The following is a 23812-nucleotide window of genomic DNA, read 5'->3' as shown; positions in this document are numbered from 1 at the left end:
TCCCTCGACTACTTCAGTGTGTCGAGGGCCAATAGCTACCTTGTTTTGATCCTACACACACTACACCTTTTTTCTATTGACTTGGGACTTTTTTCAACGTTCTTGGCTTGGCGCTCATTCGAAAGGGCGATGTGTGCATTCATTAGGCCTTGTGGCCAATAGAATTGACACGTCGTGCCGCAACACCCTTTGAAATGTACCATGCTACCAATGGAAAAGGCTCCACTACCCAACAATGTGCCAAGTAGCATTTCGAATCTGCCGTGCTTGAAGTTGAGTTGGATCGAATATGAAATTTTATTATCAAATACGCGAAAAAAGCAGATAAAATCATAGAAACTTGCAGGAAACAGCTACATGTCGACGTCCATGTCTTCCATTCGGTCCGCACGACCGTAGAAGTACTCCAGACGAGGGGATGCGCTTGTATTTCTTGCGTGGCTATGAGCATGGCTAGTGTATCGTGAGCGACGACGTCGTACTGGTGTCTGTGGTGCAGCGCTCTCCATTGTTGCACGGAATTCGATTTTGAAAAGTGAATAAAATGGGCGCGAAGATCGCCCAACTGCAACCTTCAAGAATCTTCGATCCAACTCAACTTCAAGTACGGCAGATTCGAAATGCTACTTGGCACATTGTTGGGTAGTGGAGCCTTTTCCATTGGTAGCATGGTATATTTCAAAGGGTGTTGCGGCACGACGTGTCAATTTTATTGGCCACAAGGCCAAATGAATGCACACATCGCCCTTTCGAATGAGCGCCAAGCCAAGAACGTTGAAAAAAGTCCCAAGTCAATAGAAAAAAGGTGTACTTGAAGGTTGCATATATTGAGATATATGACAAACTTCAATCAGAGCAGCTAAGGTTGCACTACTTACATGTATACATGTCTTTGGCGATGATAATCATGGAGGTTATAGAGCTCAGCTCACTTCTGAATCACCTTCCTTTGAGCCACTACAACCACATCTGTATGTGTTGTGTGCATACGTCTGTTATTTCAAGTACCGACGCCCTCCCAAGTTCCCCCCCAAGCCCCCCCCAACGTTCTACTACTCTGTGCCCATGTCCGACGCCACACCAACGATAGATAAGTCGGTCACGGACAACGGGAAGGTCATGTTCACCGCCTGGAAGGCCCGCTTCATCGCGCACCTCAACTCCAAGTCGACGGAAGACGACTACAAGCGTGTTATGGACGTCAAGAAGCCACTCAACTTGGCGCACTCTGATTGGCTGAAGTTTAAGCCAATCATCAACGACGTCGATGTCGCCGCCGACTATGCCGCCTTCCGTGACGGCAGCGAGCCTGGAGCCGAGAAGATGAAGCGCTTCTATTACCTGCGCATACAGGAGAGCCTGATCTGGAGCTTATTTGGTAAAGTGTTTCCAAATGAGTTTCTGATTTAGCTCCCCGGCACGATCAACAACCCTGACCTCAACCTGACTGACGTCTAGGCGCGCTTCGAACGCGAGTATGCGCAGTCGTCGCTCGATGTGAGCACAACCTTGTACCTAGAGTTTATAACTCTACCTGCGAAACCATTTAAGTGCGTCTCTGATTTGATCAAGAGAATGTGCTCTTTGCAGAATCAGCTTAATGAGCTGAATTCGAAAAACATTGGAGTCCCATTGATATCCGAATATCAAATCTCCCAGGCAATTGTGGTGGCACTTCCCCATGAGTATTTTGGCTCTAATGTGACCCAAATTACTGACGGTTTTAAACTGTACACCATCGAGACACTAGTGAAGGCGGTGTTTAGAGACAAGTCTAGTGAGGCTATTGCAAACATGTCTAGCAAGCGCCCCAAACGTGAAGTGCACGTCAACCAAGCTAAGGTTCACCGTAACGAAGCTAATAAGAGAAAGTCAACTGCCTACTCGGAGTGTTTTTACTGTCGCAGCACAGCTAACGTGGACGACTATCTTAAGGTCGACTGCGCCTCGCTTAAGAGCGACCTCAGTAAAGGGATCGCGCGCAAGAACTTCAAGGGGGTTCCTGCAAAGCGGATCAAGGTGTCAACCAACAGTGCTGTTGCAACGGCCAAAGGTAGCACCTTATTGTTCAAGAATTTGGGCCAATCAAAGCCTCGTGTTTCCGACCAAACAGCGAATGGTTATAACCAATCAACGGCGATCAAATCCTGTTATCCGGAACCACGAAACCCCAATGCCACGTCCAATATTATAAGCGAGAATGAAACGCCAAGGCTTCCACATAATAGATGGTCTTAGTGGCCCATACAAATTCGTCTTTAAGGAAGGAAATCTGATGTTCACCGCAATAGCTGTGAACGGAACATATTATGTTCGTTACCACAACCTCAAGTAATGACAGGTATTTTGTCACACTGCAAAGTGTACACCTGTAACATCAACAGTGCATGGCTCAGCATCTCTTGCTGAGTCATTGCTTAGAGAATGGCATATAAGGACCGGTCATATGGGCCGTGAAGCTGTGATTACCATGCTAAGCAGTGGTCTTGTCAAAGGACTACTAAGCTGCAAAGTAGTATGCTCAATAGCATCCCTTTCTTTTGCAAGGTCTGCGCTACAATAAAAATGCGTCGAATGTCCTACCGAAATGCTCGAGGTTCTCGAGAAATTGGAACTGTCCATATGGACACAAACGGACGAATGAAAGTGATGGGAGTCTACTCTGGTAAACTCGCCATGCAATATTACGTGAATATTGTTGAAGATGCCACGCCATGGCGATGGTGTTTTACACTCAAGAAAACGAGCCAGGTGTTTGAAAACATTCGAAACCTTGTTCAAAACTTGGACAGGTAAGGCGCCATCAAGATTCGAGTTATTCGAAGTGATGGTGGCACTGAATGCGTCAATAAAGAATTAGATGACTTCTGCAAGTTAAAGGGTATAACCTATCAAAAGTCTATTCCATATTCACCAGAAGAAAATGGTGCAGCTGAGAGAGATCATCAAACTACGTTTGGGAAAGTACGGTGAGCATTAATGGATGCAAAGATGTCTGCGGTGTGGTGGCCCGAGGCCCTTGTTTATATAAAACATGTTCAAGACTGAACTCCAATGAAACGTTTTGGGTTTAAACACTGTACGAAATGTTCTATAAATAAGCACTGGACGTGAGTCGTTGACACGCATGGGGTTCCCTGTGTTGGCTGCGCTTATGTACCCAAAGAGCTTAGGAAGTGTTACCGTCTTCTTGGTAGAGCTACAAAGTGTAGATTCCTCGGTATCTCTGAAGAGTACAAGGGTTACCGTCTTCTTGATATTGAACGAGATCGCTACTTCGTCGCAAGGGACATTCTATTCGACCCTGTATCATCACAAGAGTTCATTCGTAATGCGTTTGAAACTAATGATACCGTTTTAAATGACGACGAATTGTGCGAAATAAAGGAACTAAGTGGTTCCAAACGTCCACTAGAAATTTCTGGCAATGATGAGCCACGAAACATACGTTCTAAAATTGACACTACAGTAGAGACAGTGGGAGTTGCTTCCAAAACATCTCTCCCTAAACCATGCCAATTGAAACGGTAACATACTTAGAACGAAGTGCACATAAAAGACAATAACGCAGTCGTCTGCAGTATAGCTGCAATACTAGTATGGTTAAAAGTTAACCAGCAAAATCGCTGTTGATAAGCATCGCATGCGTCATAAAGTACCAAAGTCTTACAAGGAAGCCATGCAATGTGACAAACGCGCCAACTGGGTGCAGGCACTGGATTCTGAATATAACCCATTCATGGAAACACATGGGATATGTCGAATGCCATTGGATGAAAAAGTTCTTCCCTGCCCTTGGGTATTTAATGTAAAATATTTATCCAATGGTAATATTGAGCGTTACAAAGCACGACTCGTAGTACAAGGTTGCCACCTTGTGCTACGTGCTTTCCTCACAGGGATGGGTTGTGTACTGTGCTACAAAGAGTATTGTATCTACGTCCTAAAAGTGGGAGAATTGAGCCAAGTGTTCTGTACCAAAGAAAGCGACTGGGTCATATTAGTTGTATATGTAGATGACATTACTATAGTCTCTCCAACTGTCCAAAGTGTGAACAAAATAAAGGCTGAACTATCTGACCACTTCAAGATGAAAATGTTGGCAAGATCAGTTACATTCTCAAAATGGAGGTCAAACGTGACCGCAAGAATCGACTTATGACGATTTCTCAGAATAAGTACATCAATGATTTGATGGAAAAGTTCGGTATGACCGAAGCATCAACAGTATCGACACGTCAAATAGTAGGGCAAGAGTTGATTGCTGAAAGCAACATGTCAATGGAGCAGATTGATGCACAACCCTACGACTACAGGGGACTTACAGGATCATATCAGTATCTCGTCAGAGGTACGAGACCTGACATTGCAAATTCAGTTCGCGATCTAAGTAGATTTCTAACATGCTACTATGAAAGGCATTGGCTAGCGGCCTTGCGAATCCTAAGATACTTAAAAGGAACGTCCACCTATGGACTCTATCTCAATGGTAACACAGAACAGATACACTACGAAGTCTTCACGGACGCTTCTTTCGCGAGTCAGTCAAAAGATCGTAAATCCGTCTCAGGATATTTAATTCGGATAGCAGGGATTTGTGTCGGCTGGGCGAGCTCTAAACAGCACTGCGTAGCGCTATCCACAGCAGAAGCAGAGTTAGTGGCCCTTAGTGAAGAATGCGAATGGATTCACACACTTTTGAGTAAAATGGGTTAAACCGCCCAATAACAGCATGGTGTGACAGACGTGATGCAATTGATTGCGTCAAACCCCAGGAAACCACAAGGGTACAAAGCATATTGATATTTGAACACTCTTCACTCGTGAAAAGAAGAAAAAAGGTTTAAATTATTGCTCATCAAAAGAGATGATTGCAGACATACTGACTAAGCCACTAGCTCAGCAACACTTTGCATGCTTAAGGGCAAAGATGGGTGTGCAAGATCTAGCTATGGTGAAACCAGAGAGCTCTTAGTGGGAGTGTTAGCCATAGGCAGGCAAGGATTGAAATTACATAGATAAAGCTACATATATGAGATTGAAGCTGGATGAGCTCCAGGCATCACATCCCTCGACTACTTCAGTGTGTCGAGGGCCAATAGCTACCTTGTTTTGATCCTACACACACTACTTGAAGGTTGCATATATTGAGAGATATGACAAACTTCAATCAGAGCAGCTAAGGTTGCACTACTTACATGTATACATGTCTTTGGCGATGATAATCATGGAGGTTATAGAGCTAAGCTCACTTCTGAATCACCTTCCTTTGAGCCACTACAACTACATCTGTGTGTGTTGTGTGCCTACGTCTGTTAGTCGTTCGTAAAACGTTAGTGCTTTTTGCCCAATCCAGGAACCCCATCATCGTGATGAATATGTCGCCATGGCGTTTGATAGTATTGATACTGTCAAGTGGTGCTTTTCCCTCGCCTGTGGTCACGTCTTTTTGTCCTCGCCTATCAAGTCTCCCAATCTCTATTGCCTAGTCTATCAACTCTGACAGACCGAGTCAGTGGCCGCTTTATACTTGCATGTTCTGTGTATTCTTCATGTCGCTACCCTACCCTAGTGATTGCTCATCCAATCACGGCTCTAGCACAAGGAAAAGAGCGCTGATTCGCACTTGCCAGTGTTTCCCTTTGACTGAGTTTTAGCCAATAGGAACGATGCTAGGTAGCCTGTAAACTACTGAATCTCACTTTCCGTTGTCCCCAGTCCTGCACCCTTGGTTTGTCATGAACACTCTGCGCAAAATTGCTACACGGCTAACCTACCTCCTGTTTCCTACTTCGTGACAGGTTATGAGCAGCCCTCCTGCTTCGACCATTACCGCCTACTCCGGCATTCTCCTCGACGACGCCTACAAGTTCTAAGATGCGTGGTGCACTACTTTCTAAGAAGGGGTCGTGAGCGCAGGCTTCTTCTCCCTCTACACCACCGAGACCTACTGCCCCACACGCATCGAAATCGACGCCTACACTATTAGCCAGATCAAACACCAGGGCGACAAGATTCGAAAAGACGCGAAGTACTCCACCGACGGTTATGCTGGCGACGCCTTGGAACAACGCCTTGCGACAGTGAAACGCCTGGAACAAGACTTCACTCGCAAGTTTCTGGACGAGTACATCGCAGAGTCCCTCCCTACCCTACGCGTCCAAGCTAAGGCATTCCTCTTCAACTCTCTCGCGCCTATCCTCCAACAAGTCATCGGGTCCTACGCCACTCCCTTCTCTCTATGGGCCGCACTTATGGCGCGCCATGAATCCGGCACCTGCGACCCCATGATCCTGTTCACAGATCAAGTACACCGAAGACACCAGTGCCGAAACTCTCTTCACCACCCTCGACGATCAGTTCAACCTGATCAAAACGGCGACTTTTCCCTGCGAACTCAGACGCTCTCTCGGCTCGCAAAGGTCACGTGAAGACTTTTGAGCTTTTTCGCATCCTCTTCTACTCTAACGCCCTTTTTGTCGCCAACAAAGACGTGTGGGACGCTGTTTGCCAGCTCCAATTCAAGGTGCATGAGGACGGTTCCGAATGCGACTACTGATTTCCCTCCAACTTTTAAACGGCCAACATTATACATACTCCACAGTATATAATCTTTTGAAGTTATTAATTATTGCTATAACCCATGACAACCAGTAAAAATGAACTCCTATTCGACACTCATTGCAGCCACATGCCCACTAAAGGCAGCCAAGTCACTATCAAGTATGCCCGTACGATTCCAGCAGTTGGTCACCGTCGATGGCGATACTGCGCGCCATGCTTCCTTCGCCCAGCCCATTGCAACGACGATAAGTACTTCGTACAACCGATCTTGACGTCCTTCAATAACTCCTTGAATTTGATCCAGGGCGTTTTGAAGCTGCCGTTGTTTCACCTTTGCCTTGAAAGAGGCAATGATGCCCAGTTCCTCACAGCGTAGTACCCATTGGAGGACTTCATTCTCGGTTAATCGAACGAAATTTGTTGTCCGCTAGGTTTTGCAGATTGGATGTCGTTTAATTACATTCCCAATTGTAGCTTTTGTTGGAGCGGAATCGAGTGCAAATGTGTTCGCCGCCCATGCCGCTAGTCAAAGTACGTCGCTTCTGGGCGACGAGTATGCTCAGCACACAACTCATACTCGTCAACCAAGGACATGCGCACCTTCATGTTTCAGAATAACACAACGCTACAGTATTGATGCCTTTCACGCTTAGCATTTGAATTTTCAAAACGTGTGTGTAAGTTAATAAATGTAAGATTATAAAAATTATAGATTTTGCCCCGTTTAAAAGTCAGAGGGAAATCAGTATACGCCACACCTTCCCAGTTTACGGTTACACTCCAAAGGAGATTCTTGACGTTCCATATTATTACTCCGGAGTAATAATAATCGGCCAAAAAGTACAGTACTGCTATTGTTTTTGACCAATCAAAACGAGAAAATCTAATCCAATTGACCAATTAAATAGCGCATCGTCATTTTTCTGCAGCTTTCAAATCCGAACCCGCAGCAGAAAGAGTACTCTGCAACACGCACAACTCCCCTTAACCACTCCTTGGCTTACATCAGTCGAGATGGAGCGATCTATCGCTGGGAACCATCCTTCGACACGATGAAGTTAAGAGGGTACATCTCCTGGAATACTCCTACAGTGTCACATCTCACATCTCTACTTCGTAGTTTTACTGTAAATTTCGCTCAAAACGACTTACTGGGCACATCAAATCGCACGTATGACAGCAGACGCAGTGGGGGTCGGTTTACTTGTGATGGACATTTTGAAATCACAAAGCGTGACTTGCAGTGTCACGGGGTTTGGTGGCTATTTGACTAGGGTAGACGCGGCGCGAGCGAGCGAAACACAAGACACAAGTGTGTAGAGTATGGCAAAAGTGAAAGTCAAGGATAATAGCTATCTCCGTGGAGGCGTCTTTCCGATGTTCAAAGAGTCACCAGAACACTTTGTGGAGTTTCAGGGATCAGGCTGTTGCTGGTCCCGGGAGTAACGGGTTCGACACAGATTAGTCCCAGAGGTACAGTGGGATGATGATCCGGTAACAAGGGACACGACTGTTACCAGGAAACGCCGTTGGGAAGCCGCTTTCTTTAACCCCGTGACATTCTCCCCCGCTTAAGTCCGAAGCTCCGGCAAAGACCAATCAGCACGCAGGGTCCGGGAGAAGGTCGTTGGGCGAGAAAGGCCAGTTAGCGCCGCGGCCCAGAATGAATCCCGCATTCTGGAAAGGCGTATGCAGAGAGGTCGCTTCATTCCGCAACCTGTCCCGGAGGCCACACAACATGGATCACAGTTCGGCGGGGATGACACCGCCACCGATGGCCCGGCCGTGGGCACCCGCCGCCACTTCCCCGGGTGCTGGATGACGATGCCGCTACAGCCTCCTCCGCCGGAGACCTCGCGACGCTCGCTGAGCAGGTGGCCACTCCAGGGTCGGGTGCCCACGCCTCGCCATATTCCTTCTTGCGCATGCACACCGTTCTATGCCATGGCATCGTAGACCTGCGCAACAGCATTCAGCAAAACGAACGATCGTTAAGCGTCCTCCAGGAAGTCCGCGCAGCGATGGCGTCGACCTTGGGGAGCGGTCCCCATGACATGTCGCAAGCTCGTCACGCCCTGGTTGAAGAAGTGGAATTCTTGAAAGCCACGTTGTCTGAAGTGAACACCGAAGTCCTGGACCTCCGGACGGCCCTGATTCCAGTCAACGGGCCTTGGATGTGGCCCACACGGAACGGGATGGGACCAACGACTTGCTACAAGAGGCTCAAAAGTCGCTCCGGACCTTAGAGCAAGGACAACACGACCTTCGGCAGCAACGCGACCAGGTCCAAGCCAGGCTGAGCAACCAGCGGGCAGAACGCCGGGATCTGGCGAGCCAGTTGACGGCCCAAACAGAGAAGGTCACCGAGCTGGAGAGACGAGTACAAGAGGCAGACCAGGCCATGGAAGTCATGACCGCTGATGTGATCGACGCTCGGGGCTACATTACGCATTCAGCCAGGTTGGTCGCCGGGAAGGAAGGGGTTGTCAAGCTGGCGCTTCAAAACAAGTCGTTGGTGGTTGCCGAGATGTCGGACCTTCGCCGCAGCCTCGAGGTGAGAGGGAAACCTCCGAATAGGCGCGTCAGGATCGGGACCGAGCTCTCACCACGGCGGAAGAACTTCAGGAACAACTCAGAGTCGCCCAAGCCCGCATCGCGCAACTCGAAGCGCAACCTCTTCGTCTTTCCGCTAGCAACCTGGCTTGGGACATCCTGCTGACCGAGAACCAAGACCTCCGGGAGGCGGCGAAGACTCAGAAAGCGAGGGCCAAGGACTCCCGCGTTAGAAACAAGAACCCCCGGGGCTATACCGAGACCTTCCAGGCCGACGCATTGCAAACGTTGGGGGCCTTGGAGGTCTGAGTGCAGGGGTAAGAGAGCCAGGACAAGCGTCACCACGAAGATTTGGCCCAGTTGGAGAAATTACTTCGGGAGAAACAAGCCAGCGACGATCTCGGGAAGAAGCTTCAGGCGTTCCAAGAGAGCGAGCGGACATCGGCCACAGCCTTGTTGCATGCCAACGAGCACTTTCAAGATGCCGTCCCGTCGTTTTGGGATTGGGTCGCACAACATTTGCTGGTGTCAGAGGCCGCCGGCGTGGCGCCACTGATAGAGGCGTGGACCTTGAGTAATCCGGATCACTTCAAGTCCTGCAACGAGAGCGTAGGCGTCATTTCCACCAAGGCCACGCGCGGTTTGACGGAGCACCTGCTTAGGCGAGTCTGGGTCCCGACGTTCAGTGCTTGGGTGACTAACGCTCAAGAGCCAAGTCAGCACCCGTGGCCAGTGCTGGTTTCTTCAGCGGCTTGACGCGCGGTTCTGGTGCTTCTCCCGCAAGGCGTCTTGACTAGCGCGCCGTCGTCGATGGTTGGTTTTCCGTTGACATCTTCCTCTTCTTCTTTCAACTCCCTTTGCAAAGCCTACCCTGCTTCTCCACCAGAATGTCACGGGGATTTGACGATAAAAGGGTCCACAGGGTAGTCGCGGCGCAGGTGAGCGTAAGACCAGACACAAGTGTGGTAAGAAAGGAAGAAGTGAAAGTCAAGGTTAGTTATCTAGCAGAAGCGATGACGTCGTACTTTCCGACGTTCAAGTAAGTATTCTACGGTCATGGGTAATGCTTGGCGACCAGGTTGAAGTTGGTCCGCGAGGTACCCAGGTAATCTAGGGTCGGTCCAGGAGTACTCTAGAATAGTACCCCGGGGCACAGGTTACGACCGTTACCCTGTACGAGTCGTTAGATGTATACTAGTTGGTTCTTCTTGAGATACTCAATCGTCGTTAGCAGGTAGATGATGTATTGCTCATCAATTGCGGCAATTTCATCAAGGGTTTTACCTTTGTGGTATTCATGAATGGATTTTGAATTCAAATGAATATTAATTATTTGAAGTAAAAAATGATGAGATTGGCTTATTGTTGATTCATTCGCTGTTGAGGCTTGCGAGATCGAATGTGATTAATTTTGTTTCCGCGAAAATGTTCAATTCCACATATGCAAATTACACGCCTACTATTACCCTCACGTTGAAGCTCACGATTGCGTTCGGCCTGCTCATCTTCATGCACGTACGGACGCAATGTATTGATACATTCAATAGTTCGAATCCAGTTATCCTCCCGCATTAGCAATTCTTGCTTGGATACATCCTCAAGAGTTTCAATCAACTCTACTCGAAAATTGACAATTCCTTGATCGATTATGTATGGAAAAAGAATTCCCGATTTACCCTTACCACATGCATATTGATGCTTTACCCAACGCGTTTGAATGGATTGAGTTGTTGAGCCCACACACACTCCCGAAACATCAATATTACAAATCTTGTACACGTACGATTGGACCATACTTAATTCATTGTTGTGTTGACTATTTCACTTGATGAATTGCTTGATTATATAACCTATATTTGCTTGAGTCAGAATCAACTCAGTCTGAGAAGCTCGATCTGAGGGGTGATCGAGCCGCTTTTTATGCTGATACTGTATGCTGATTCTGTGTACGAGTGGGTTTGTGGTGCACCGTGGAGTTCGGCAAAAATGTTGCTGAATTGCGTCTCTGTGGTGGGGCTTACGGTTTTTCTCTAGGGGTGAAGTGCACAAAATCCACTTAACACATACTACTGCGTTGTCGCGGTCACTGTTGCCGAGCCATGCACCAGTGCAGGCTCGGCGATCGGCGCTGGGCCGAGGTAGTGCGGGTATTTGGTGATCAAGCCCAGTCAGTGTTGCTCAAGCAACTGGCGCATGTTCTTGTATGGGATGCTCGGCTGAGCACCGCGCCATACAAACAGGTCTGGAGCGATGCACCCCGGTAGTGCCGCCAGGAGGGCCGAGGCTAAGTGGCTATCGCTGAGGGGTCTCCCTTCCAGCTTCTCCACTTCCGTTCGCATCTTGTGGAAGGCTTGGAGGTTGACGTCCAACGACACTTGACACTTGAACTTGAACGCGTGTAACCGTTGGTATACGGAGATGGCCGTTGCATACTTTTGTTCGTCGCTGGAAAACTTCCGCCATAGACGCAGCTACGAAATGAGGCAATGCGCACATTTGTCGTGAATCCCGACAGCGACATCGCGCTGGGCCATGGCAGCTGCATCACGCTGGACCGTGGGTGACAAGGAGGCGTAGACCAGAGCGCATCAGCGCGTAATGGCCGTCTTCTCCAACTTGATCAATTCATCGACGTGGTTGCGGATGGACTTTGCGATCACCTCGTCCGTCGAGCGGTTGTCCGCGAGCCACTCGGTGAGCTCCGGATCTAGTTGTGCGTGGGCGTTGAGCGTGAGTGGTGGGAGCGGCGGTGCGCCAGCAAGCAGTGCTGTCGCTTCGGCTTGGTGCAGTCGAATGCTCTTGCAATCGTTGAGGAGTACCTTGTAGGTTCTGACTGAACAGAAATGTTGTCGAGAAGATCACCAGTGATTACCCCGCTTTAACGTGTCGGGGTTGATTCAGTTGAAACCATACACTGAATGGCGCTTGTTAGTACTACGAGGTAGTCATAGTTATGCTGGCAACAGTTGTTTAGAGGATGCAGCCCTCTAAACAACTCGGCGAACAGCGACGGTCTCGTGTCTGCAAAACTTCTGGCGCTGCGGCTTCAATCCACCTGTTCATATCGGCTTCGGCCACGCGGCCATGATACTGAAAATCACCTCGTTCACGCGCGAATTGAAATGCGCCCGACTTGCGACTGACTACAGTCTTGGACAATCCAGCAGCGTGATTTCGATGCCCTCACAGTACGTTGACTTAAGTCCACTTGTCTCTTGAGTTTCTCGAAAAGTACTTGAAATGTGTGGTGGTTAGCACCACAAAGCACAACTGCCAGTTCTTGCGGTTGAAGCAGCCCCATTTGCTGCCCTTCTGAATGCCATGCCAGACCGAATGATCATACGCGACTCCATCGCTTGTCGGTCGTACCGATCGACGAACTCTATGGCGGTTGATCCATGCCCTTGACTGTGTTTCGGAAGCGGTCAACTAGACGAAGGTGACAAGACGTGAAATTCTGTCTAACGTTATTGCTTCGGCAGTGCTTTTATAGCCAATCAAAACGGTTAGGGTTAGGGGGTTAGGGGTCCTCGGTGGTCATCTATGCAGATGCCGTCGGAGTTTGTTTCATGTTATGCGTTATGTGTATACAAATAATGAGGCAAACAAATAACACAGCCATATTGTAAAAAGGTCCTGGACAATCCCGGTCCCATTGAAGTCCCAACGAACGTGAAGGCCTCGGCTGCGACAAGGCCTCGCGAACCTACCATTCACAGTCACGTGAATCGTATCCTTGGTCGCATTGGTGATGCTTCAGGCATCGACGTCAAGTTGACATCTCACTCGTTTCGTCGTGGTGGAGCGCAACACTCGAACGGATCACAGCACTTAACGGAGCGTTGGATCTTCGACCGGGGCGTGGAACATCTCCGCAACCAAGAAGGGCTTCAACTACATTTTCAACACCTAAAGTGAAGACCACAAAGTAGCCAAAGTTTTGAGCGGGTGTCCAAACGAACCAGTTGTGCTTTTTGATCTTACCTCGTTCGATTCGCAGACGACCGAAAGCATCCGCGCTGTCCAGGGCCATCTATTTGCAACGTGTACTGGGCTTGGTAATCCATCGTTCAATCTCAACAAGCGTGTTGTTGACACGTTGACAACGTACCTCCTTTTGCACTATCCGAGTCTCAAGCAGCTGAGCCCTTCAAGCCCTGCCATCATGCGCCTCGAGGAGTGCGCTGGCCTAGGCAAGGAGCAGCAACGTCGACTTGTTGGCATGGTCGTCCCATTTGAGCACGCCTATCAGAGTAGCAGCCGTTCCGTTAGCATCAACTCGTGATCTGTCGAACGACTCCCCACCATCAGACGAGACCGCAGAACAAAGACTCATTCGACACCAGGCATCAGTCATTGACCACTTCATCGATATCGGACGGCTACAAGAGGAGCGCCTCCAAGCCCTTGAGGAAAAGCTTCAAACTTGTGCCACACCAAAGCGCAAGGAAAGTGAGGTCAAAGTCGGGCAGGTCATGCCCAACAGCAAAGGGAAACGGCAGAAGCAATGTTCAGTTGCTTCCTTACGGTCCACGTGATATGAGTGGTACACACTCGAACCAAGGGTCTACAATGGCAGCGCATCGAAGCAGAATAAATACACATCGAAGCACATCGTAGCCTATATGAAGTTGTTCTTACCCAACGGGTTTGTGCTGGACGAAGACAGCCAAACGTTCCGCGACGACGTGCTGTCCACAGGAGCTGCCGCACAGATCGCTGCGCTGGAGTTTCTGCGCAGCAACAACGTGCAATCGAAGGGAACCAGCGCTGTTCTCAAAGCACTACAAGGCACTCATCGACTGGGGCATCGCAATGCAAGGATTATCCATTACCGCCAGCTCGTGCATCTGGACGAGTGATTGATCCGCCCCCCCCCAGTTTCATTGGACATCCTTGACGAAAGCAACTAATGCCTCGTGTAAAGAAGGCTGCATATAGATCGGTGTTATTCATAAATATTCAGAAGTATAAACCATGTATGGACATTCGTACCCAGGTAGACACGGACCCTTGATGTTCAGAGCACTTGGCCCAGTGGCCCTGTCATCTCGTCAGTGGTCACGTCGACTAAATCTTGAGAGCCACGCCTGCAACAAGCAGCGGGTGAACGACCCATTGATCCTACGACTCGACAGCATACTTGAGTACTAAGCAATACACATGCGCATATATATACTACCTCAGGCGTGATTGGACATGCCGCCGGCGACTCCAAGTCCCACCATGGCCGGACCACCCATGACCTGACCACCCGGAAGCGATTCGGTCTGGATTTGAGGAGGTGGCGGGATAACCAATCGTGTACGGGGCCATCGATTGAACGTTGATACTGATCAAGCGTTTTACGGACTATGACGGGTGGTACTGTCGAAAAGGCTTCCCCGCGGCCATGGTGGATTCGATTCGTCCGGGGAGTCAAAATGACAAGGTCTTGTTTCGTGCGTTCCGCTTTGGCAAAACATGCCACACGCAAGTAGGATACAAGTTGTACGGTCACTTGCTGACACCGTATCCGCTTCGATTTAACCCCGAAATCCCCAAACGCAACCACCATGTCTTCCCAGTATGATGGGTACTCAATCGATGTATCGGTATCATTCCCTTTTGCGGCTTCCTTGATACGAATGACTTTGAATTTTGCACGTAGGTCGTACTCCTTGTTCTTGAGGGACGTTGTCGTTGTGGCGTTATCGCCCCCCACAACGATGTTGAATTGAAGTCGCAGCTGTTCCCACAAGCTGCTTCGTTTCTGGTTGGAGCTGCACTTGGTAAATGCATCGCGGAATCGCCCAATGCAAAGCTCGAGTAACACGACAACCATATCATCGCTGTACACGATTGTGGCCACGGCGACACGATCGAACGACGTGGGGGCTAACAACTCGTTGCCTGCTTCGGTGGTAGTTGGTCCATTGATTGCTGCATTTGTCGTAGTTGCTCCTGTAGGTCCTTCTTGGTTGGTGTCTTCGAATTCACCAATCGACCCATGTTGAAAAGTGGTGGCAGATGATGTGCAATCATGTGGCCCTGTCACTTAACGTTAGCCTCCTATTTTGTGGACCAATCATATCAGAGGGTGCTATCATGGCAAGAGACGATTTACGGAACGACAAATACTTCGCACTCCTTTCGGGGAAGATTGACATTTCTACTTCGAACTGGCCCTTAGGTCACGAGTACGGTAGCTAAGTCTATATGGTTTGGACCAGAAGAAAGAAGTAAACAGCTAAATAAATCATGGATAATCCGTGTATAAAAAACCATAACTACACCTTTTTGCGGTTAATTTCAGCTTTTTTTCACTATATTTCGCTTAGCTTGCAGTATACTAGTACTCTGTCAACAACTTGACCCGTAAATTCAATACTTGCTTCATAACAGAGATATACTTACTTCTCTTATGTGCTTATGGTCCACATACTAGTAAGAATTTCCATAAAGTCTTGATATTCGCAAACGCGTCCAGCTCAACTATCAACATTTCACTATAACTCTTCCATAACGATCGCTCCTTTCTACTACGTACTAATACAACGCAGCACAACTTGCGCACTGCTAACGCGGCATACCTAGTGCTACAGTGCTGGACAAAAAGGGTTAGTACACTTGATTTTTACTTGTATTCTTTTCAATATTTGTCCAATCAACACGCGTTAAGGACCAGCTTCATCCAATCAAAGAGACGAATACGTTGGTATGTTTATATTACAGGCACGTTGTATACGTGCTGAGTAATGTTAAAAAAAGTTCGAACGATGGGTTTTTGGACTGGACAAAAAACATAGGTACAGAATATTTAAACTCACGGCAAACACAAAGTTTTGATCTTTCATTCGTGAAATTTTACCTCAGTACTTAGTACAACATCCTTGTCCACTCAGGACATCGATGCACCTAAACTTCATGGAATCTACAAGTTTAAACAAGTACGATCGATCGATGGCGTCCCACTGACGCAAAATCTCGTCTTTCAGGTGAGCAACCGTTGCAAATTACCTCCCATTCGCATAGACCTTACGGACTAAGTACCCCCAAACATTCTCGATCGAATTGAGGTCCGGAGAAAGCGACGGCCAGCTCAAAACGTCGACTCCAATGTCAGCCAAAAACGCGGTGGTCTCTTTGCTGGCGTGGATGCTCGCATTATCTTGTTGAAACAAGAAATCCTCGACATGTTCGGCATGGGCAAAGGGAAGCATGAAGTTAGCCACGGTGTCACAGTAGGCAAACGAGTCTTGCGAGTGACGTGCGGCCCTTGGACGACATGCTCCTTGGCCCAGTCGACTCGGGCTTGTTTGTGGACCTTGGTCAGACGCGAGGTGGTCTTTCTCTTCTTGTATATAAAGCGCTTGGAGCGCTGAAGCACTCGACGCAATATCCGCGCCGTGACGTCGCGTTGAAGGTCGTGTTGGATCTTGGACGAGCTGCTCCTTCCTTCTGATGCTTCTCGGAGCACACGACGAACGTCACGCGCTGCCAGTTTGAGAGGCCGTCCTGGAATGGGCTTCGTTCCGTAGGTGTCGGAGTTCTTGATGAAGTTGGCGACGGCTCCCTTTGACAAGAAGAGCTCGGCGGCACTCTTCCGAATGGTCCATTTTGCCTTGCGAAAGGCAAGGATCGACCCACGCTCGTGCAGGGTTAAACGCTCGCCTTGTGCCATGTATAATGCATGCATGCATGAGTGTTATTGTCTATGCATATTTCGAGCTATCATACACGTCTATCGTAGGTAGCTGTACGATCGATGAGAGCTTGCACCCGCGTAAATGGACTGTGTACCTACTACGTAGTATGTTTTTTGTCCGGTCCAAAAACCAATCATTCGAACTTTTTTTAACATTACTCAGCACGTATACAACGTGCCTGTAATATAAACATACCAACGTATTCGTCTCTTTGATTGGATGAAGCTGATCCTTAACGCGTGTTGATTGGACAAATATAAGTAAAAATCAAGTGTACTAACCCTTTTTGTCCAGCACTGTATCAATGACATTACCATTAGGACACCTCATATTCCCTTTTGGCATGTGATGCATAGAAAAGTCAAGTTCTGGCCTACGAATTGCGTAGAATGACTTTTGTATATACCCTCCAGGGCATACTAATTTCAGCACACACTACCTCTACGGTAATTCGATGTTGATTTGGTCGAAGAGTGGATTTGATTGGCTACTTGTTTAGTGATCTGGGTGTTGATTGGTCGATCGATTGTCTGCCGATTTAGTGCTGCTCATTTGATTGAGCCTTTCACTCCAATTTCAAATCGCCTTGACAATATATCTAACGTAATCTAACTACCTACGGCCTGGGTGACGCTTGCGACTTTTCGGCATGTTGGACTCCATGGCCATGACTACACAATGCTCACAAGTGACAACTTGGCTTGCCGCCACCGATACATGCTTCTACTTGTTTGATCTATGACTTTACGTTGGAACGCTGATTGCTTAACATCGACATCATCAGAGATACCTCGTTGTTTCGGACAGCAGATCCGCCGTGCATTGGGCTCCTCTGACATGTTCACACGCGATGTCGTCGAGAGGAGCCCAATGCACGGTAGATGTGCGCACAAGTGACGATAGGCCGACTACGGTACTATAGGAATTCCTACGAGACAGAGATATAACACAACCACTTACAAGGACAGCGTCGGTGCAGTACCGCGCGACAGGGGCTTATCTCATGTTGTACAAGACGTCGACGTTCGCGGGGGTGGCGCAGTACTGTATGCTCCTTTCTGAATGAAGCTTCGAATGGTGGAAGCGCGCGAAAGCGAAACCATCGATGGAGAGCCAGCAGAGAACATCGTTGGTCGAAATATATCGGATGCTGGATGAAATAGATTGACAAAACGGAAATTAAACGATAGTTGGTTGAATTATACCGCTGGCAGAACTACACCTTTTTGCGGTTATTTTCAGTTTTTTTCTATATTTCGCTTCGGTTGCAGTATATTACGAAGTACTTCTCTATATTTCGCTTCGCTTGCAGTATATTACGAAGTACTAGTATTTCGTTTACTTCACGTTTATATTTTACCAAACCGGTAGAAACATTACCAGTCATGGTTTACTTTACCTACCGGGGAACAACGTCATTGGTGGTAACCCTCGTCTTGTAGCCCCCCTTGTTGTAGTTCGCTCGTTGTGCAGGAATTCGAATACATGTTCGACGAATGGAACTTCAACCCTGAAATCCACATGTAACGTTATACTCTCTCTGTTCCAAAATAATTGCGCGAATCAGAAAATGGATGTACGCCTCCTCGAATAAAAATACAAACCCTCCAATATCAAATAATCCAGAATGTAATTATACAGGTGTAACGATACAATTGTCCAATCAAAGCATGCAAAATCTGTGTCTCAGGACCAATCAAATGACGGCAGTTGTACTTGTCCGCCAGCTCCTGGCTGAAACCTTTCGGTAGCCTGGTCATGTAGCTGCCGTTGCTGCGAAGCAAGACCTCCCGAAAGATGGCCTCGCGCTCGTCGTTGGTGAGGTTGCGCCTTTCAGGTGCCATTTCCGGAATGTTGGTGTTATACAGTGAGTGCATGTTTTATATGAAAATTTGTATGCTCAATTTTGAACGCGGGTAGCGCCGTCAACTCTTGAGATTTCCCGCTCATCATCGCACCAATAGAGAGCGCTGGCTACGCTAGTTGTAATGATCCAATCAAAGCAACGCATTTCGAATCCAGGCAGGCGACACCAGGTTTCCAATTTACCTTCGAAATATAATGAGGTGTCATGTACACCCTCCTGAAACTCGCGCAATTATTTTGGAGCGGAGGGAGTACAGGAATATCCATCCTATTTTTATCTTGCAATGTATACACAAAATCACATGTCCGTTGCGAACACAGCAAGCCATGGACGAAACGTCCGAGCGAAACCTCAGTTTGACATTTCCATGGCGAAACCAACCAAACCATCAGTGGTTAGCCCTGTTCACATCCACACCTTGAAGCAGCCCCGGTCTTCCCGGCACTCGAAGCTCCTTCGCCAATGCGCCGTGGTGGTTGTGATCGTCCAAGTCGTGTGGGCACTGGTGCTTCCAATAAAGAACGTCGCAGTCATTCCGTACCCCCAATTCCGCAGCGACGACCTTTCGACATCGACGCAGCCGTATGCTGGCTACGACCCCAAAGCCAACCTGATGTATTCTGGCCCGCAAGTGCACCAATTGTTGATTGATGTCCTTGCGCTTTCACTCGACAACCATCAAGTCCGAGCCATTTTCGAGCATTATTCGGACTTTGCAATTGACGAGCTCGGCCAAGTATTGTCGCCGGCAGAACACAACATCATGGCGCAGTACTACACGCTGGTGTTTCAGTCGTCCGAGTTTCCAGGGGGAGTGTTCACAGAACGTGAGGACCGAATTGTCAGTGTCCAGGCGGACGGAACCAAGCAAGTGTACACGATTGGGTGTCGGGGGGACCAAACGCTCATGGGGGGGACCATATGCATCGATGCGAATGGACTGCCCTGCGACGACAGCGCGTGGGGTGCCACTCAAACTCGAACGCTGAAAGACGTGGACTTTACCCAACTACTCAACGGCACGGGGTGGCAAAACAACATTGGGCTGCTGGGATTGGTCGAGTACTTTCACTACTACATGCGCCTCGTGTTTGCCAAGAAAGACTGGGCCACGGTCGTCGCATCCAACAATTTGGACATTGGATTTGGATACGTCACCGACGACGACAAGGCGTATTTGATTGAAACGCCGCTGATTTTCAACTTTGCCACACAATCCAACCGAGACATTGCGCTCAATTCGAGTATGATCTGGAACTGCTTGGCGTCGGAGCTGCTCCTCGGCGAAGTCTACCTAGCCAACTACACGTTGAGCACGATTCAAACGGCGCTGATTGGTCGAAATCTGTACAACGCGACGACACTGGTCCCTACCTCCCCCGTCGTAGCCGAGCGCGCCCTGGTCGTGCTGCGTGGCAGCATCCGCATCACTTCTGGCGCCGGTTTTGCTGGGTCCAGGGACACAATCAAGACATTGGGCACCACTGTGATGACCCACACATCCGTGTCTTCGGTCAACTTGAAGGGAGATCGGCCCATGACTGGGTCTGTCCTCATGGGCAGTTCCATGCGCAACATGATCTATATGGGGTACTACCCCAACAGCTACTACAGCGTGCTCAAGATCTTCCCCAACGGATCTGACTTTGTCTTTCAAAGCACTGCGCTGGGGGGGATGTTTGGCGGGTACAACGGGTTCAAGTTTGACTTTGTGCACAACACCATGACCAACTTCAAGCTGGCCGAGCGGTCGGTGGCGGCTGGCTCTGGCTACGCCTCGGACTGGTTCGCCCAAGAACGCGATATTGCCGCTTGGTATTCCAAGTATGAAAGCCACAGGGGGAACAACCTCATCGACAAGGCGGCCCTTCGATTCGGTTCGTTGGATCCTTCGATGGAAACCGCGTGCTTCCAAGCCCTCTTCAAGCGCATCGCGCAGGCGTCGTGGCTGCTGCTGCTACAGTGGCACCCTGTCACAGAGCACTTGGCGTTCATGTCTGTCATTGACCAGTCCCCGCAGCTCTACTTTCTCAAGCAAATGCTAAAAAACGAGATGGTCGGAGAGAACGCGTACGGCTACAGAGTCCCCCAGACATTCAACCCCACCAACATCTCCAGTGCCTTTGGAACTGCGTGGCCCATGGTTCCCCTGCTCAGTGCCCTTGTGCTTAAACATGGGGCGGCGGCCGTGGCGGCGGAACTGCTGGTGATTCTGAACGCGACTTTCGCCCAGTTGGTGGATTTTGACAACGGAGCGTTCATGTTCCACGATACAGACAACTGCGTTTTGGGGGGCGTCACGACGGCTGACTCTGCCACGTCAGCGTACAGTAAAATCTATGGTCCGCTGTCGCTTTTAGTTGGGGATACATTGGCCAGTGTTGAGTCCATTCGACTGCGGATGGAATTGGAGCTAGGCCAATCGATTCAAGTGCGACAGGAATACCTTAACGACACCCGCGTTAACTCGATCTTCAAGTACGAAGGCCCTCCCGTGTACTGGAGCCACACGGCGTTGTCCGTGGGGTTGCTGCGGCTGAGTTCCCAGTTCAGCCCCGTTGCTGAGATTGTCAGCAACGTCCAGAACTCGCTCGTCTGCTACGACGTGCTGGAGACGCGGTACTTGAATGTGTCCACTCGGTGCTGGTCCGAGTTTCAAAATTTCAACGAAACGCGAGCGCAGTACAATTCCGAAGGCCTCCGAACTCTGCTGCTCAGTGCGTGGAGTATGGGGATTGTGCTCAACATCTTTGCAGCCGTGGTGGCTCTGCGGTTTGCTCTGCGGGTGCTCCACGTGGCTAAAGTCACAGGACTTCAAGAAGACTGGCGCACACTGCTGTGTATAGACATTGAAGAGTTCGGCATGACTTCGTTCAGCGAATGCGCCTTGATGGCGTGCAGTACCGCACCGTTTATGTTCAGTTACCAGCTGCCCCAGGACAGGGAGTACATCGCCAACTCAAAGACGTCCCATCTCGGCAGCGTCTATTTGGACGAGATCTTGGTGACTATGGGGATGACGTGGTTCATTCGGTTGGGAATGGATGTGGGAGCGACCTTGCTTCGATTACGCTGCAGGAATGGCTGGTTCACGCAGCAAAGCAACTTAGTTCGGGCAGTGATCATTGTGGGGGTGTACATCGTTCGCATTCTGACCATCAAGACCGACAGAGATTATGACAACTCGATTTGGAGCTTGGCGTTGTCATGCTTATTGTCTGCTGTGGCGGGAATGGTGGCGATGCTGAGCAGCTTCGTCTTCGACAAGGCCACCCCTCCACGTCACGAGGACCCGATCTCCCATGCTCTGCAACTCGCCAAAGTTCCCCGAAATGTCCACTGCATTTTCAGCCAACAAGGCACAGAGTGGTCGTATATGGGACTAGTGCTCGAAGGCTGGACGTGCTCCCCTGACAACGAAACGCTAGTGTTCAAAAGTGCCTCTGGTGGGCTTCTTTTAATCGTGGGCGATGGTGGTTTTACAGTCCAAAAACTGCACTCGATGAACGACAGCCAATTCAAGGCCTTGGAAAACACCGCTAGTTACGTCAAGGGGCCGATTCGACACATGTCGATCAGCGCCAAGGGCGATGCGAAACCTCCAAACTCCGGAACCCCCAAACGCCGAGCGGTCTCAGTTCGAATGCTCTTGGTCACGTTGGTCGTTCTCGTGCAAGCCATTTGGGCCGTGGGGGTCCCCATTCGGAACATTCTGTTGTTTCCTCTCCCGACGTTTAACTACGACAATTCCTCCACGGCATCCCAGGTGTTTACAGGCTTTGACAAATCGGCCAAACTCAAATTCACTGGCCCCGAAGTGCGGGCTGTGGTGAATGAAGCCCTGACGATCAGTTTAACCAATCCAGAAGTTCGCAAAGTCTTTGAAACCTCTGGGGAATATTCCATCGACGAATTAGGCCAAGTCCTCACGCCCGCCGACCACAAAACGTTTGCGCGTTTGTATGCGATGGTGTTCCAATCGTCCGAGTTTCCCGCGGGGACATTCACCCCCCGTCATGAAACCATTGTTCGGAACAACCCCGACGGAACCCAAGACTCGTACACGGTTGTGTGCCGTGCTGAGGACGCTACTTTGCACGGGGCGGTCTGCGTGGACTCGACGGGCGCCCCCTGTATGAAACAGACGTCTGCTACGACGATCACCAACGTGGATTTGGGTACCGTGTTGGGGCCCGGGACGGTCTCTGGCTGGCAGAACAACGTGGCCATGATCAGTTTTGTCGAGTTCTTTTACCACACCATGCGTCAAGTGTTTGCCAAACAGGACTGGGCCACCGTGGTTGCAGCTTCCATATCCAATCGCCAGTTTGGCTCTGGTGTATTCACCAGCGATGGCCAGTTGGTGGAAACCCCCGCCTTGTTTGTGTTGATCTCGAATTCGACGGTTCCCTCCTCCATGACAGTGTCGAATTGCCTGGCCAGTGAAATCGTCCTGTCTGAGCTGTACATTGCCACGTTTACGCTACAGTTGATCCAAGACGCGCTACTCAAACATAATCTGTACCGCGCCACTCCAGTTGTGCCCAAGAACGAGTTGGTGACAGCCCGGGCTTTGGCTGCCTTGGAAGGCCAGACGCTGTACATTACGTCTGCGGCGGGGTACTATAGCTACGAAGAGACGACCAACAAGCTATTCGGCAGAACCATGACGTCCACTGCCATATCGAGCACGGTGCTCAAGCGAGACCTGGTGCTCAACAGTGCCGAGTACATGGGCAGTTCCGTGCGATACCTCGTGGCCCTCGCGTCCGACTGGGAGGGGTACTTCAGCTCTGTGAAACAAACGAATGGGGACAAAACCATGGCGGTAGAAACGAGGGTCCTGGGGAGCATGTTCGGGGGGTACTTGGGGTTCAAAGACGATCCAGTGCACAACACTATGGGGGTGTTCAAGCTGTCAGAGCGGCCGGCTGCCACCCAACACTCGGACGAGTCTTCGCTTGCGTACTTTGACCAAGAAGCCAAGATAGCCCACTGGTACGCTTCATTCGAGAACGAAAAAGGCGGCAACAACCTCCTCCGCCACGTAATCGCCCATTTTGGCACGATTCGAGTCGAGTTTTTCAATAACATCATGGTCGCAGTCACCACCGATACCTATGAGACGTCGTGTTACCAG

General features: G+C 49.4%; 6 protein-coding genes across 6 annotated transcripts; 3 read left to right on the top strand and 3 right to left on the bottom strand.

Moving 5' to 3' along the window:
• Nucleotides 1-1065: 1065 nt before the first annotated feature.
• H257_09086 (hypothetical protein) lies at nucleotides 1066-6431 on the top strand (the record flags this gene model as incomplete). The annotated part of the gene is made up of 4 exons (XM_009835203.1): nucleotides 1066-1383; nucleotides 1459-1550; nucleotides 1908-2053; nucleotides 5920-6431. 4 exons carry the CDS (start codon nucleotides 1066-1068, stop codon nucleotides 6429-6431), a joined length of 1068 nt encoding a protein of 355 aa, XP_009833505.1.
• Nucleotides 6432-8253: 1822 nt separating this feature from the next.
• Nucleotides 8254-9873, top strand: H257_09085 (hypothetical protein; the record flags this gene model as incomplete). The annotated part of the gene is made up of 5 exons (XM_009835202.1): nucleotides 8254-8452; nucleotides 8521-8674; nucleotides 8725-9118; nucleotides 9142-9420; nucleotides 9478-9873. The coding sequence occupies 5 exons, from the start codon at nucleotides 8254-8256 to the stop codon at nucleotides 9871-9873; spliced, it is 1422 nt and encodes a 473-aa protein (XP_009833504.1).
• A 1832-nt stretch (nucleotides 9874-11705) lies between these two features.
• H257_09084 (hypothetical protein) lies at nucleotides 11706-13184 on the bottom strand (the record flags this gene model as incomplete). Its single annotated transcript, XM_009835201.1, has 2 exons — nucleotides 11706-11946; nucleotides 13102-13184. The coding sequence occupies 2 exons, from the start codon at nucleotides 13182-13184 to the stop codon at nucleotides 11706-11708; spliced, it is 324 nt and encodes a 107-aa protein (XP_009833503.1).
• Nucleotides 13185-13282: 98 nt separating this feature from the next.
• Nucleotides 13283-13979, top strand: H257_09083 (hypothetical protein; the record flags this gene model as incomplete). Its single annotated transcript, XM_009835200.1, has 3 exons — nucleotides 13283-13370; nucleotides 13429-13626; nucleotides 13738-13979. The coding sequence occupies 3 exons, from the start codon at nucleotides 13283-13285 to the stop codon at nucleotides 13977-13979; spliced, it is 528 nt and encodes a 175-aa protein (XP_009833502.1).
• Nucleotides 13980-14137: 158 nt separating this feature from the next.
• Nucleotides 14138-16780, bottom strand: H257_09082 (hypothetical protein; the record flags this gene model as incomplete). Its single annotated transcript, XM_009835199.1, has 3 exons — nucleotides 14138-14207; nucleotides 14775-15084; nucleotides 16351-16780. 3 exons carry the CDS (start codon nucleotides 16778-16780, stop codon nucleotides 14138-14140), a joined length of 810 nt encoding a protein of 269 aa, XP_009833501.1.
• A 4275-nt stretch (nucleotides 16781-21055) lies between these two features.
• H257_09081 (hypothetical protein) lies at nucleotides 21056-23812 on the bottom strand. Its single transcript, XM_009835198.1, has one exon. The coding sequence runs from the start codon at nucleotides 23767-23769 to the stop codon at nucleotides 23302-23304; it is 468 nt and encodes a 155-aa protein (XP_009833500.1). The 5' UTR covers nucleotides 23770-23812; the 3' UTR covers nucleotides 21056-23301.

Source organism: Aphanomyces astaci, assembly GCF_000520075.1.
Source record: "Aphanomyces astaci strain APO3 unplaced genomic scaffold supercont1.21, whole genome shotgun sequence".
In the NCBI taxonomy this organism is placed as follows: domain Eukaryota; phylum Oomycota; class Saprolegniomycetes; order Saprolegniales; family Verrucalvaceae; genus Aphanomyces; species Aphanomyces astaci.
This window is presented reverse-complemented; position numbering and strand designations above follow the sequence as displayed.